The 16,590-nt window shown below is 34.2% G+C and overlaps 1 protein-coding gene across 1 annotated transcript in view; it reads right to left on the bottom strand.

Moving 5' to 3' along the window:
• Window positions 1–257: 257 nt before the first annotated feature.
• The window catches only part of LOC139900872 (uncharacterized), a 38,310-nt gene continuing 21,977 nt past the window's right edge, over window positions 258–16,590 (bottom strand). The window contains exon 2 of the mRNA XM_071883623.1: window positions 258–373. Within this exon, the coding sequence (XP_071739724.1) occupies window positions 258–373 (116 nt within the window). The remainder of the gene's footprint in view (window positions 374–16,590) is intronic.

Genomic DNA, 16,590 nt, shown 5'->3' on the forward strand with positions numbered 1-16,590 from the left:
TGCATCTAATAGATTAATTATTATGATTATTATTAATATTAAATATTATATATTACCTAATATATATCTCTATATTCTACGTATGGGTGAGAAAGGGAGGGAGAGGAGAAACCATTTACTTCATCAACTCCATCTCCACCACCACCACGGTAGACATCACCCATGAACCACCATACACTACAACCGTCACCACTCTTTCTCAATCTCACTCGCCACCCTTCTAACAGTCGGCAACCACCATCCATAACCATCACGAGCTAACCACCCTCACCCACTGTGAGCCACCACCACTTTGTCTTCTCTTCTAAACCATCTCTCCATTGTCGACCATATAAACCACCGTATAGAATATCATCTTCCACCATTGAAACCACTTTTGGAAACATACATAAACTACGACCATTTAACAACCATCACCATGATCCGTCATCCATGACCACCAAAACTTACGGCCACCATCATCCGCCACTCTTTTACTCTCTCTCTCTTTCCATTTATTATTTTTTTCTCTGTTGGAGTAATGAACCCAAACAAGACACATCGGTCCCTAATACTTCTTGTCATTTGTTTCAATTACAAACCCAAACACAATCACTTCGAGCTGTTTCTACTGCAACTATCCTATCTACTACAGTATAAAGAAAACAATGAAAAACAATTACGTGGTCCGTGTAATTATTCCTAACTCTACGCGATCTGCGTAGTTTTGCCAAAAGATTAACCGTTTCATGTAGTATCCACACATTTCGCGTAATTAATTGTTATGATGATGATGTATCAAAAAAAAAATGATGTCGCGATAATGGTGTGAATATGATGATGTTGATATAATAATGATGGTGATCGATGTTGAAGATGACGATGTTGTAGATGATGGAGGAGTTGACAGAAAGAATGGGTAAAAGAATTAGTTAGGTCTTAAAACAGAAATGAAATGGATAGAGGAATGGTTTGGGTGAGTGGGTGTTTAACGAAAGGTCATGGGTTCGAACCCAGTCTTCTACATTTATATTTTTTCTTTCTTTTGACAATTAACAGCTAGACATGGTTACAAGTATTGGGCCGAAGGAACTGTTGGGCCGTGAATCATTACTTGGGCCATTAGTGTTGGGCTTGTGGAGTTTATACAATTAGGCTTAGTGTGGACTATTATTTCAAGAAACAACAATAAATAAAATTAAAACAGATACAAAGGTAGAAAATTAGAAATGGAGGAACGGTTAAGGGAAATTTTGATGAAGTGGGAGGTCGCGGGTTCGAGCCCTGCTCGAGGCATTTTATTTTAGGAAGGCTTTGAATGTAGTTTTATTTTATTATTATTATTATTATTATTTATTATTATTATTATTATAATTATTATAATTATTATTATTATAATTATAATTATTATAATTATTATTATTATAATTATTATTATTATTATTATTATTATTATTATTATTATTATTATTATTATTATTATTATGCGTATTATTGTTATTAGTATTGTTATCATTAGTTATTATTATTATTATTATCACATGTATCATAATTATTATTATTATCAATGCCAAAATAAGTATTAGTTATTATTTATATCATTATTAACACTATTATTAATATTAGTATTATCATTTAGATTAGTATTAGTATCATTATCAAAATTATTATTATCACCAAATTAATAATGTATACTATCATTATTATATGTATTATCATTACTATTAAATTTTTCATTTGAAACTACTATCAGTATTATAAGACTTAATAATAAAACTATCGTTAGTATTACTATTAATAGAATTATTAAATATTATTTCTCCTTAGTATTAACATGAGTATTATCATTATTATTATTTTTATCGTTACAAATATTATCTTAGTATAATTATAATTACTAATTTCAACAAACAAATGATAATCATGTAAAAATATATTTAACTTAACTATATTAATATTTTCATTTAAAAATGAATACATTTAATTAAATAATAAAATATATATAAATTATTAATACAAAGATTTTATTACTAATAATATATATGTTCGATTACAATTATGTATATTAATCATTATACAAATGATATAGGTTCGTGAATCCGAGGCCAACCCTATACTTGTTCAATGTCGTCATATATATTTTTACTACAAAATACATTAGGTGAGTTTCATTTGCTCCCTTTTTACTCTTTACATTTTTGGGACTGAGAATACATGCGCTGCTTTTATAACTGTTTTACATTATAGACACAAGTAATCGAAACTACATTCTATGGTTGAATTATCGAAGTCGAATATGCCCCTTTTTATTAAGTCTGGTAATCTAAGAATTAGGGAACAGACACCCTAATTGACGCGAACTCTAAAGATAGATCTATTGGGTCCAACAAGCCCCATCTAAAGTACCGGATGCTTTAGTACTTCAAATTTTATATCTTGTCCGAAGGAAGATCCCGGAATGATGGGGATATTCTTATATGTATATTGTGAATGTCGATTACCAGGTGTTCAATCCATATGAATGATATTTTTGTCTCTATGCATGGGACGTATGTTTATGAGAAATGGAAATATGAAATCTTGTGGTCTATTAAAGTTATGAAATGATTATTTATGATAAACTAATGAACTCACCAACCTTTTGGTTGACACTTGAAAGCATGTTTATTCTCAGGTATAAAAGAAATCTTCCACTGTGCATTTGCTCATTTTAGGATATTACTTGGAGTCATTCATGTCATATTTCAAAAGACGTTGCATTCGAGTCGTCAAGTTCATCAGAATTATTATTAAGTCAATTATAGTTAGATATATTATGAAATGGTATGCATGACGTCAACTTTCGATGTAATGAAAGATTGTATCTTCAAAAACGAATGCAATGTTTGTAAAATGTATCATATAGAGGTCAAGTACCTCGCGATGTAATCAACTATTGTGAATCGTTTATAATCGATATGGACTTCGTCTGGATGGATTAGGACGGGTCTCTACATACAATTACTAATTGCTTCTGTTCATTGAAGCATACTTTTGTTGTAAAACATTCGATGTTGGTTAAAACATCACTTTTGTTATGAATGCAAACTCTTTTTGAAGTCGCATATAGTACTTAACCTTGTAATGATCCTGTCGTTGATGGTCCGTAGATGATGATTTAGTACGGGGCATCACATTTGGTATCAGAGCATTGGTTGTAGGGAATTAGGATGCATTAGTGAGTCTGGACCGACCCGAGTAGGATTCACTAATAGGACTAATCTACAACTTGCTAGTTAACTTGTTTCTGCCAAACTTGCTGCATGCTGCTGCTTACTGCTATATGTTGTACACTGCTACATGTTTTCCCTACTGCATGCTACTGTGTTATATTACTGCATGTTACTGCTTACTTCTACTGCTGTATGAACTTACTGCATGCTATTATCTACTTTTAACATGTTACTTCGGTATGATACTGTTACTATTGCCATGCTACGTACTGCTGTAAACGATCTAGGCTACTGCAGTTGTTATGCCTGATTACGCTCTTGCTACATGCCTACTATTCGCTATAACGACTTGGAGAACTTATCCTTCCCAGTTCAGATGTTTTCCTGAACTACTTTCCCACTCGTCTAACCCTAAGAACTAGTAGTGTAATCCACCTGTTACTACTGTTCCACCGTTTCAGAGATCGAAACATTACTTCACGCAATCTAGAAGATTGTTCAGTTGACACATACCCTGTACGCTTTCATGACCGTCACTTAACTCTTTCATTCTTCACCACTGCTCGACGATCTAACGACACTTCTGGACTTAGGTCCCTACCACTCCTAGACATTGGATAAGTCGGCAGGACATCTCCTTTCACAAGGACATAGTATCTTCTACTGATGCTCAAACACATCGTATTACTACTTGCTACAAGTACAATCCGACGTGAGACTCGGATTGAATATCTAGAAGGAACCTAACAACGTTACCTGAATCCGAACCTTTGAAGAAAATTCGGGACACTTAGGCATTAATACATGATCTACGGAACCTACGCACCCACATCGAGAAACTGTGAGATTAGTTATGTTGATTCTGTTTTGAGATGGCATAGATAAAGCACCGTTAGATGAAATTGTGTATAATTGGAAGTGATCACGTTACATTGACCATATGGAATGGCATTGGAATGAGCGCAAGATTTAGTACAATATAATGACGCCAGGCCAGCGTGATTATATTGAAGTAAATCATGCAGAAGTTCCAATGTTACTACATGAGGAATATGGGGTGATTCAGGGAAAATTTTGGCAGGGATCACTTGAGCATACGCATTATAGTCCGTTAAAGGTGGGGAAGGGATAACCACGCAGCCCAGATACTGTACAAGAAGGGCGTTGATTGTAGAATTGATAACCCAAAAATGTGTTATAGAGATCGACACCCTGGACATTTAAGAAAAAAGTTCTCAAATAGGAAAAACTTTGTACTAACTTGAGGTAGAGCAATCGTTATCTCAGTTATGGAAACTCGCATGGATCCTGATTTTGGTTAGGGTATGTTTCATCACAACGTTTTATTGTTTCGAAGTTTTTTAATACTAGAACGATAGAAACCTTATATCTAAGCACCTTAGCGTTATGAATAATAAGCCATTAACAACCATGAGAGTTAAGTATTCTATAGGACCAGTAAATGGTAAGCTGGCGGAGATAGAGGAATAATTTAAGGTAGTACTTTAAGATTAACAGGTGGGTCATTTGGAGATGACCTCATGTTAACCAAACTTGGGAGTTTTAATGTAGTAGTTGAAAGGGATTAGTTACCTACATAAAGGCACATGTTATTTGAGAAGATTGATAAAAATTTTCACAGCAGTATAATAAGATTGGTTGGAATGAACCCTAAGATTAACCTACCACCCATCAATTTGGGAAATTGGATGCAATAGTGGGGATGAACTTTAAGATTAACTTAATACTCATCAAGTTAGGAAACTTGATGAAATAGTTGGAACGAACTGACTTTCAAGGATGAAAGCGGAATTTATTTATAATGAGGAAAATTTATTCGTATACCTCGCAAGAATGGTGAAACTATTATGGGGAGAGGTGTAGCCCGAAAACTGAACCTTATTAGTTACATGACAACAACCCGAAATCCCACAACGGAAATGGGGAGAAATTCATCACTAAGCTACCAAAGACGGTAAGGCGGTTAGGACATCATCTGGGTTATTATTGACCATCTCGCCAAAACTGCTCACTTTCTAGCCATGGAAGAAACCGATACAATGGACAAACTTGCACAACGATACTTAAAGGAATTTGTATTCCGTCACTTCAGCAATTCAAATTCTATATTGAAGATTTCCCAAGAATCTCATTTGATACTCATTCTTACGCAACTCTAAGTCCTAACTTATTACGAGGAATTTCTTATTCGATGATAACCACAACATCATCCTTCTTACCTCGATATTAGTCATACCAGTTCGAATTTTTTTTCTAAAATCAATGAGTGGTTAACTCTCATCCTCATACACTCCCATTCATAACTCACTTATAAGCAACAACTTCACACTTAAGCATTTTTGGTCAAAAGACTTATGCCCTACTAATAGTCGTCAATCACATATAAATTCAATGGTTTTTATTACCTCAAATATCACTCGAAATTTTCAAAAAGTCTTTTACTCGATTCTCATCAACCTTTTTCAACTTGTAACCTCCGAAATATGAAAATTTTGCTGCCAAAAATCTTACACACATTATTTTATTGTGCTACCCTCTCAAAGCTTTATAAAAAAAAAATTTTAATTTATTTTGTTCGCCATTCGCACAAATTTTGAAATCATATACGTTATATAAAATAAAGCAAATGATTACTTATTTTTGACAAATACAAGTAGAATTTTACTTTCAATCTTACAAATCAAATCTTTTGTTCAAAATATATTTTACTTTGAATGGTACGGGTTGTACATAACCCTAGTTTACTAGAACTTCATTTCTTTCTATACATTGTCACCTTAAACAATTTCTATAAAATCTTTCGTTGCTTGCTATATAAAATTCTTCATTGCTCATTCGTACCCAAGTCATCGTGAAGACTTTACAACCGTTGAAATCGAGAGATTTGTAGTGACCCGAACTTTTCCATGTTTATATATATTAATTGAGATTGATATTTACATGATTAAATGTTTCCAACATGTTAAGCAATCAAACTTGTTAAGACTTGATTAATTGAAATATGTTTCATATAGACAATTGACCACCCAAGTTGACCGGTGATTCACGAACGTTAAAACTTGTAAAAACTATAAGATGACATATATATGGATATATATATATATATATAGTTAACATGATACTATGATAAGTAAACATATCATTAAGTATATTAACAATGAACTACATATGTAAAAACAAGACTACTAACTTAATGATTTTTAAACGAGACATATATGTAACGATTATCGTTGTAAAGACATTTAATGTATATATATCATATTAAGAGATATTCATACATGATAATATCATGATAATATAATAATTTAAAATCTTATTTGATATTATAAACATTGGGTTAACAACATTTAACAAGATCGTTAACCTAAAGGTTTCAAAACAACACTTACATGTAACGACTAACGATGACTTAACGACTCAGTTAAAATGTATATACATGTAGTGTTTTAATATGTATTTATACACTTTTGAAAGACTTCAATACACTTATCAAAATACTTCTACTTAACAAAAATGCTTACAATTACATCCTCGTTCAGTTTCATCAACAATTCTACTCGTATGCACCCGTATTCGTACTCGTACAATACACAGCTTTTAGATGTATGTACTATTGGTATATACACTCCAATGATCAGCTCTTAGCAGCCCATGTGAGTCACCTAACACATGTGGGAACCATCATTTGGCAACTAGCATGAAATATCTCATAAAATTACAAAAATATGAGTAATCATTCATGACTTATTTACATGAAAACAAAATTACATATCCTTTATATCTAATCCATACACCAACGACCAAAAACACCTACAAACACTTTCATTCTTCAATTTTATTCATCTAATTGATCTCTCTCAAGTTCTATCTTCAAGTTCTAAGTGTTCTTCATATATTCTACAAGTTCTAGTTACATAAAATCAAGAATACTTTCAAGTTTGCTAGCTCACTTCCAATCTTGTAAGGTGATCATCCAACCTCAAGAAATCTTTGTTTCTTACAGTAGGTTATCATTCTAATACAAGGTAATAATCATATTCAAACTTTGGTTCAATTTCTATAACTATAACAATCTTATTTCAAGTGATGATCTTACTTGAACTTGTTTTCGTGTCATGATTCTGCTTCAAGAACTTCGAGCCATCCAAGGATCCGTTGAAGCTAGATCCATTTTTATCTTTTCCAGTAGGTTTATCCAAGGAACTTAAGGTAGTAATGATGTTCATAACATCATTCAATTCATACATATAAAGCTATCTTATTCGAAGGTTTAAACTTGTAATCACTAGAACATAGTTTAGTTAATTCTAAACTTGTTCGCAAACAAAAGTTACTCCTTCTAACTTTACTTTTAAAATCAACTAAACACATGTTCTATATCTATATGATATGCTAACTTAATGATTTAAAACCTGGAAACACGAAAAACATCGTAAAACCGGATTTACGCCGTCGTAGTAACACCGCGGGCTGTTTTGGGTTAGTTAATTAAAAACTATGATAAACTTTGATTTAAAAGTTTTTATTCTGAGAAAATGATTTTTATTATGAACATGAAACTATATCCAAAAATTATGGTTAAACTCAAAGTGGAAGTATGTTTTCTAAAATGGTCATCTAGACGTCGTTCTTTCGACTGAAATGACTACCTTTACAAAAACGACTTGTAACTTATTTTTCTGACTATAAACCTATACTTTTTCTGTTTAGATTCATAAAATAGAGTTCAATATGAAACCATAGCAATTTGATTCACTCAAAACGGATTTAAAATGAAGAAGTTATGGGTAAAACAAGATTGGATAATTTTTCTCATTTTAGCTACGTGAAAATTGGTAACAAATCTATTCCAACCATAACTTAATCAACTTGTATTGTATATTATGTAATCTTGAGATACCATAGACACGTATACAATGTTTCGACCTATCATGTCGACACATCTATATATATTTCGGAACAACCATAGACACTCTATATGTGAATGTTGGAGTTAGCTATACAGGGTTGAGGTTGATTCCAAAATATATATAGTTTGAGTTGTGATCAATACTGAGATACGTATACACTGGGTCGTGGATTGATTCAAGATAATATTTATCGATTTATTTCTGTACATCTAACTGTGGACAACTAGTTGTAGGTTACTAACGAGGACAGCTGACTTAATAAACTTAAAACATCAAAATATATTAAAAGTGTTGTAAATATATTTTGAACATACTTTGATATATATGTATATATTGTTATAGGTTCGTGAATCAACCAGTGGCCAAGTCTTACTTTCCGACGAAGTAAAAATCTGTGAAAGTGAGTTATAGTCCCACTTTTAAAATCTAATATTTTTGGGATGAGAATACATGCAGGTTTTATAAATGATTTACAAAATAGACACAAGTACGTGAAACTGCATTCTATGGTTGAATTATCGAAATCGAATATGCCCATTTTTATTAAGTCTGGTAATCTAAGAATTAGGGAACAGACACCCTAATTGACGCGAATCCTAAAGATAGATCTATTGGGCCCAACAAGCCCCATCCAAAGTACCGGATGCTTTAGTACTTCGAAATTTATATCATATCCGAAGGGTGTCCCGGAATGATGGGGATATTCTTATATATGCATCTTGTTAATGTCGGTTACCAGGTGTTCACCATATGAATGATTTTTATCTCTATGTATGGGATGTGTATTGAAATATGAAATCTTGTGGTCTATTATTATGATTTGATATATATAGGTTAAACCTACAACTCACCAACATTTTTGTTGACGTTTTAAGCATGTTTATTCTCAGGTGATTATTAAGAGCTTCCGCTGTCGCATACTTAAATAAGAACGAGATTTGGAGTCCATACTTGTATGATATTATGTAAAAACTGCATTCAAGAAACTTATTTTGTTGTAACATATTTGTATTGTAAACCATTATGTAATGGTCGTGTGTAAACAGGATATTACGTGTCTTTATTGCCTTTGCTGAACGACTTGTGTACTAGCTAGAATTATCTTCACAACTATCTTGTATCAAAGTTATTGTGTGCTATATTTCATGCTTTATGTAAAATAAGCGGTATTGTAAGTTTGTAAAATATTGTATAAAAGTTTGAACGCGAAATATTATTATAATCAGTTTTTCATATAGAATTGTAGTAGTTGAATTGTATATTAGCTACTAAGTATGAACTTAACGGGTAGGTACTACCCGAATTTAAACTTATAAAACGCTAATATGAAGAAAAAGCTTTTATAAATGAGTTCATATTATGCTACGAAATACTATTAACTACTCTTAATATTCTGTATGATTAACTTGTTCCATTTGACTATTTTGAAGGAAATGGCACCGACTACTCGACACACCGTGAATATGAATGAAGAGGAATTCCGTACTTTTCTAGCTTCAAACATAGCCGCAGTACAGGCTGCGCTACATACCAACAATAACCTTGGATCTAGCAGTACAGGAAATCGTGTAGGATGCACCTACAAAGAATTCACTGCCTGCAAACCTTTGGAATTCGATGGAACCGAAGGACCGATCGGATTGAAACGGTGGACCGAGAAGGTCGAATCGGTGTTTGCCATAAGTAAGTGTACTGAAGAGGACAAAGTGAAGTACGCTACACATACCTTCACAGGTTCTGCGTTAACATGGTGGAATACCTATCTAGAGCAAGTGGGACAAGACGATGCGTACGCACTACCGTGGTCAGCATTCAAGCACTTGATGAACGAGAAGTACCGTCCCAGAACCGAGGTCAATAAGCTCAAGACAGAACTTAGAGGGTTACGAACCCAAGGATTTAATATTACCACGTACGAAAGATGATTCACAGAATTGTGCCTATTGTGTCCGGGAGCATTCGAAGATGAGGAAGAGAAGATCGACGCATTTGTGAAAGGATTACCGGAAAGAATCCAAGAAGATATAAGTTCACACAAGCCCGCCTCCATACAACAGGCATGTAGAATGGCTCATAAACTAGTGAACCAGATTGAAGAAAGAATTAAAGAACAGACTGCTGAAGAGGCCAATGTGAAGCAAGTCAAAAGAAAGTGGGAGGAAAACGGTGATAAGAATCACCAATACAACAACAACAGCAATTACAACAATAATCGCAATAATTATCCCAACAATCGCAACATCAATCGCAACTACAACAAACGGCCCAACAACAACAACAACAACAGCAACTACAACAATCATCCCAACAACAATAATAACCGCAACAACAACAACAATCAGAAGCAGCTATGCCAAAGGTGTGAAAAGTATCACTCGGGGTTCTGCACCAAATTTTGCAACAAGTGTAAAAGAAATGGTCATAGCGCAGCGAAGTGTGAGGTCTACGGACCAGGGGTTAATAGAACGAAAGGAACAAATGGTGTCGGAACGAGTAATGGCGGAGCAAGTAGTGTCGGAGCAAGTTATGCCAATGTAGTTTGTTATATATGTGGAAAACCGGGCCACATTATTAGAAATTGCCCGAACCAGGAGAACACGAATGGACAAGGCCGCGGAAGAGTTTTCAATATTAATGCGGCAGAGGCACAGGAAGACCCGGAGCTTGTTACGGGTACGTTTCTTATTGACAATAAATCTGCTTACGTTTTATTTGATTCGGGTGCGGATAGAAGCTATATGAGTAGAGATTTTTGTGCTAAATTAAGTTGTCCATTGATGCCTTTGGATAGTAAATTTTTACTCGAATTAGCAAATGGTAAATTAATTTCAGCAGATAATATATGTCGGAATCGAGAAATTAAACTGGTTAGCGAAACATTTAAGATTGATTTGATACCAGTAGAGTTAGGGAGTTTTGATGTGATAATCGGTATGGACTGGTTGAAAGAAGTGAAAGCAGAGATCGTTTGTTACAAAAATGCAATTCGCATTATACGAGGAAAAGGAAAACCCTTAATGGTGTACGGAGAAAAGGGCAACACGAAGCTACATCTTATTAGTAATTTGAAGGCACAAAAACTAATAAGAAAAGGTTGCTATGCTGTTCTAGCACACGTCGAGAAAGTACAAACTGAAGAAAAGAGCATCAATGATGTTCCCATTGCAAAAGAATTTTCCGATGTATTTCCGAAAGAATTACCGGGATTACCCCCACATCGATCCGTTGAATTTCAAATAGATCTTGTACCAGGAGCTGCACCAATAGCTCGTGCTCCTTACAGACTCGCACCCAGCGAGATGAAAGAACTGCAAAGCCAATTACAAGAACTTTTAGAGCGTGGTTTCATTCGACCAAGCACATCACCGTGGGGAGCTCCTGTTTTTTTTGTCAAGAAGAAAGATGGTACATTCAGGTTGTGTATCGACTACCGAGAGTTGAACAAACTTACCATCAAGAACCGCTACCCACTACCGAGAATCGACGACTTATTTGATCAACTACAAGGCTCGTCTGTTTATTCAAAGATTGACTTACGTTCCGGGTATCATCAAATGCGGGTGAAGGAAGATGATATTCCAAAGACTGCTTTCAGAACACGTTACGGTCATTACGAGTTTATGGTCATGCCGTTTGGTTTAACTAATGCACCAGCTGTGTTCATGGACCTTATGAACCGAGTGTATGGACCATACCTTGACAAGTTTGTCATTGTTTTCATTGATGACATACTTATTTACTCAAAGAATGACCAAGAACACGGTGAACATTTGAGAAAAGTGTTAGAAGTATTGAGGAAGGAAGAATTGTACGCTAAGTTTTCAAAGTGTGCATTTTGGTTGGAAGAAGTTCAATTCCTCGGTCACATAGTGAACAAAGAAGGTATTAAGGTGGATCCGGCAAAGATAGAAACTGTTGAAAAGTGGGAAACCCCGAAAACTCTGAAACACATACGCCAGTTTTTAGGACTAGCTGGTTACTACAGAAGGTTCATCCAAGACTTTTCCAGAATAGCAAAACCCTTGACTGCATTAACGCATAAAGGGAAGAAATTTGAATGGAAGGATGAACAAGAGAAAGCGTTTCAGTTATTGAAGAAAAAGCTAACTACGGCACCTATATTGTCATTGCCTGAAGGGAATGATGATTTTGTGATTTATTGTGACGCATCAAAGCAAGGTCTCGGTTGTGTATTAATGCAACGAACGAAGGTGATTGCTTATGCGTCTAGACAATTGAAGATTTACGAACAAAATTATACGACGCATGATTTGGAATTAGGCGCGGTTGTTTTTGCATTAAAGACTTGGAGGCACTACTTATATGGGGTCAAAAGTATTATATATACCGACCACAAAAGTCTTCAACACATATTTAATCAGAAACAACTGAATATGAGGCAGCGTAGGTGGATTGAATTGTTGAATGATTACGACTTTGAGATTCGTTACCACCCGGGGAAGGCAAATGTGGTAGCCGATGCCTTGAGCAGGAAGGACAGAGAACCCATTCGAGTAAAATCTATGAATATAATGATTCATAATAACCTTACTACTCAAATAAAGGAGGCGCAACAAAGAGTTTTAAAAGAGGGAAATTTAAAGGATGAAATACCCAAAGGATCGGAGAAGCATCTTAATATTCGGGAAGACGGAACCCGGTATAGGGCTGAAAGGATTTGGGTACCAAAATTTGGAGATATGAGAGAAATGGTACTTAGAGAAGCTCATAAAACTAGATACTCAATACATCCTGGAACGGGGAAGATGTACAAGGATCTCAGGAAATATTTTTGGTGGTCGGGTATGAAAGCGGTTGTTGCTAAATACGTAGGAGAATGTTTGACGTGTTCTAAGGTCAAAGCTGAGCATCAGAAACCATCAGGTCTACTTCAACAACCCGAAATCCCAGAATGGAAATGGGAAAACATTACCATGGATTTCATCACTAAATTGCCAAGGACTGCAAGTGGTTTTGATACTATTTAGGTAATAGTTGATCGTCTCACCAAATCAGCACACTTCCTGCCAATAAAAGAAGATGACAAGATGGAGAAGTTAGCACGACTGTATTTGAAGGAAGTCGTATCCAGACATGGAATACCAATCTCTATTATCTCTGATAGGGATGGCAGATTTATTTCAAGATTCTGGCAGACATTACAGCAAGCATTAGGAACTCGTCTAGACATGAGTACTGCCTATCATCCACAAACTGATGGGCAGAGCGAAAGGACGATACAAACGCTTGAAGACATGCTACGAGCATGTGTTATTGATTTCGGAAACAGTTGGGATCGACATCTACCGTTAGCAGAATTTTCCTACAACAACAGCTACCATTCAAGCATTGAGATGTCGCCGTTTGAAGCACTTTATGGTAGAAAGTGCAGGTCTCCGATTTGTTGGAGTGAAGTGGGGGATAGACAGATTACGGGTCTGGAGATTATACAAGAAACTACCGAGAAGATCATCCAAATTCAACAACGGTTGAAAACCGCCCAAAGTCGACAAAAGAGCTACGCTGACATTAAAAGAAAAGATATAGAATTTGAAATTGGAGAGATGGTCATGCTTAAAGTTGCACCTTGGAAAGGCGTTGTTCGATTTGGTAAACGAGGGAAATTAAATCCAAGGTATATTGGACCATTCAAGATTATTGATCGTGTCGGACCAGTAGCTTACCGACTTGAGTTACCTCAACAACTCGCGGCTGTACATAACACTTTCCACGTCTCGAATTTGAAGAAATGTTTTGCTAAAGAAGATCTCACTATTCCGTTAGATGAAATCCAAATCAACGAAAAACTTCAATTCATCGAAGAACCCGTCGAAATAATGGATCGTGAGGTTAAAAGACTTAAGCAAAACAAGATACCAATTGTTAAGGTTCGATGGAATGCTCGTAGAGGACCCGAGTTCACCTGGGAGCGTGAAGATCAGATGAAGAAGAAATACCCGCATCTATTTCCAGAAGATTCGTCAACACCTTCAACAGCTTAAAATTTCGGGACGAAATTTATTTAACGGGTAGGTACTGTAGTGACCCGAACTTTTCCATGTTTATATATATTAATTTAGATTGATATTTACATGATTAAATGTTTCCAACATGTTAAGCAATCAAACTTGTTAAGACTTGATTAATTGAAATATGTTTCATATAGACAATTGACCACCCAAGTTGACCGGTGATTCACGAACGTTAAAACTTGTAAAAACTATATGATGACATATATATGGATATATATATATATATAGTTAACATGATACTATGATAAGTAAACATATCATTAAGTATATTAACAATGAACTACATATGTAAACACAAGACTACTAACTTAATGATTTTTAAACGAGACATATATGTAACGATTATCGTTGTAAAGACATTTAATGTATATATATCATATTAAGAGATATTCATACATGATAATATCATGATAATATAATAATTTAAAATCTCATTTGATATTATAAACATTGGGTTAACAACATTTAACAAGATCGTTAACCTAAAGGTTTCAAAACAACACTTACATGTAACGACTAACGATGACTTAACGACTCAGTTAAAATGTATATACATGTAGTGTTTTAATATGTATTTATACACTTTTGAAAGACTTCAATACACTTATCAAAATACTTCTACTTAACAAAAATGCTTACAATTACATCCTCGTTTAGTTTCATCAACAATTCTACTCGTATGCACCCGTATTCGTACTCGTACAATACACAGCTTTTAGATGTATGTACTATTGGTATATACACTCCAATGATCAGCTCTTAGCAGCCCATGTGAGTCACCTAACACATGTGGGAACCATCATTTGGCAACTAGCATGAAATATCTCATAAAATTACAAAAATATGAGTAATCATTCATGACTTATTTACATGAAAACAAAATTACATATCCTTTATATCTAATCCATACACCAACGACCAAAAACACCTACAAACACTTTCATTCTTCTGTTTTCTTCATCTAATTGATCTCTCTCAAGTTCTATCTTCAAGTTCTAAGTGTTCTTCATATATTCTACAAGTTCTAGTTACATAAAATCAAGAATACTTTCAAGTTTGCTAGCTCACTTCCAATCTTGTAAGGTGATCATCCAACCTCAAGAAATCTTTGTTTCTTACAGTAGGTTATCATTCTAATACAAGGTAATAATCATATTCAAACTTTGGTTCAATTTCTATAACTATAACAATCTTATTTCAAGTGATGATCTTACTTGAACTTGTTTTCGTGTCATGATTCTGCTTCAAGAACTTCGAGCCATCCAAGGATCCGTTGAAGCTAGATCCATTTTTCTCTTTTCCAGTAGGTTTATCCAAGGAACTTAAGGTAGTAATGATGTTCATAACATCATTCTATTCATACATATAAAGCTATCTTATTCGAAGGTTTAAACTTGTAATCACTAGAACATAGTTTAGTTAATTCTAAACTTGTTCGCAAACAAAAGTTACTCCTTCTAACTTGACTTTTAAAATCAACTAAACACATGTTCTATATCTATATGATATGCTAACTTAATGATTTAAAACCTGGAAACACGAAAAACATCGTAAAACCGGATTTACGCCGTCGTAGTAACACCGCGGGCTGTTTTGGGTTAGTTAATTAAAAACTATGATAAACTTTGATTTAAAAGTTTTTATTCTGAGAAAATGATTTTTATTATGAACATGAAACTATATCCAAAAATTATGGTTAAACTCAAAGTGGAAGTATGTTTTCTAAAATGGTCATCTAGACGTCGTTCTTTCGACTAAAATAACTACCTTTACAAAAACGACTTGTAACTTATTTTTCTGACTATAAACCTATACTTTTTCTGTTTAGATTCATAAAATAGAGTTCAATATGAAACCATAGCAATTTGATTCACTCAAAACGGATTTAAAATGAAGAAGTTATGGGTAAAACAAGATTGGATAATTTTTCTCATTTTAGCTACGTGAAAATTGGTAACAAATCTATTCCAACCATAACTTAATCAACTTGTATTGTATATTATGTAATCTTGAGATACCATAGACACGTATACAATGTTTCGACCTATCATGTCGACACATCTATATATATTTCGGAACAACCATAGACACTCTATATGTGAATGTTGGAGTTAGCTATACAGGGTTGAGGTTGATTCCAAAATATATATAGTTTGAGTTGTGATCAATACTGGGATACGTATACACTGGGTCGTGGATTGATTCAAGATAATATTTATCGATTTATTTCTGTACATCTAACTGTGGACAACTAGTTGTAGGTTACTAACGAGGACAGCTGACTTAATAAACTTAAAACATCAAAATATATTAAAAGTGTTGTAAATATATTTTGAACATACTTTGATATATATGTATATATTGTTATAGGTTCGTGAATCAACCAGTGGCCAAGTCTTACTTCCCGACGAAGTAAAAATCTGTGAAAGTGAGTTA

The sequence above is a fragment of the Rutidosis leptorrhynchoides genome, chromosome 3 (genome assembly GCF_046630445.1).
Source record: "Rutidosis leptorrhynchoides isolate AG116_Rl617_1_P2 chromosome 3, CSIRO_AGI_Rlap_v1, whole genome shotgun sequence".
Lineage (NCBI taxonomy): Eukaryota > Viridiplantae > Streptophyta > Magnoliopsida > Asterales > Asteraceae > Rutidosis > Rutidosis leptorrhynchoides.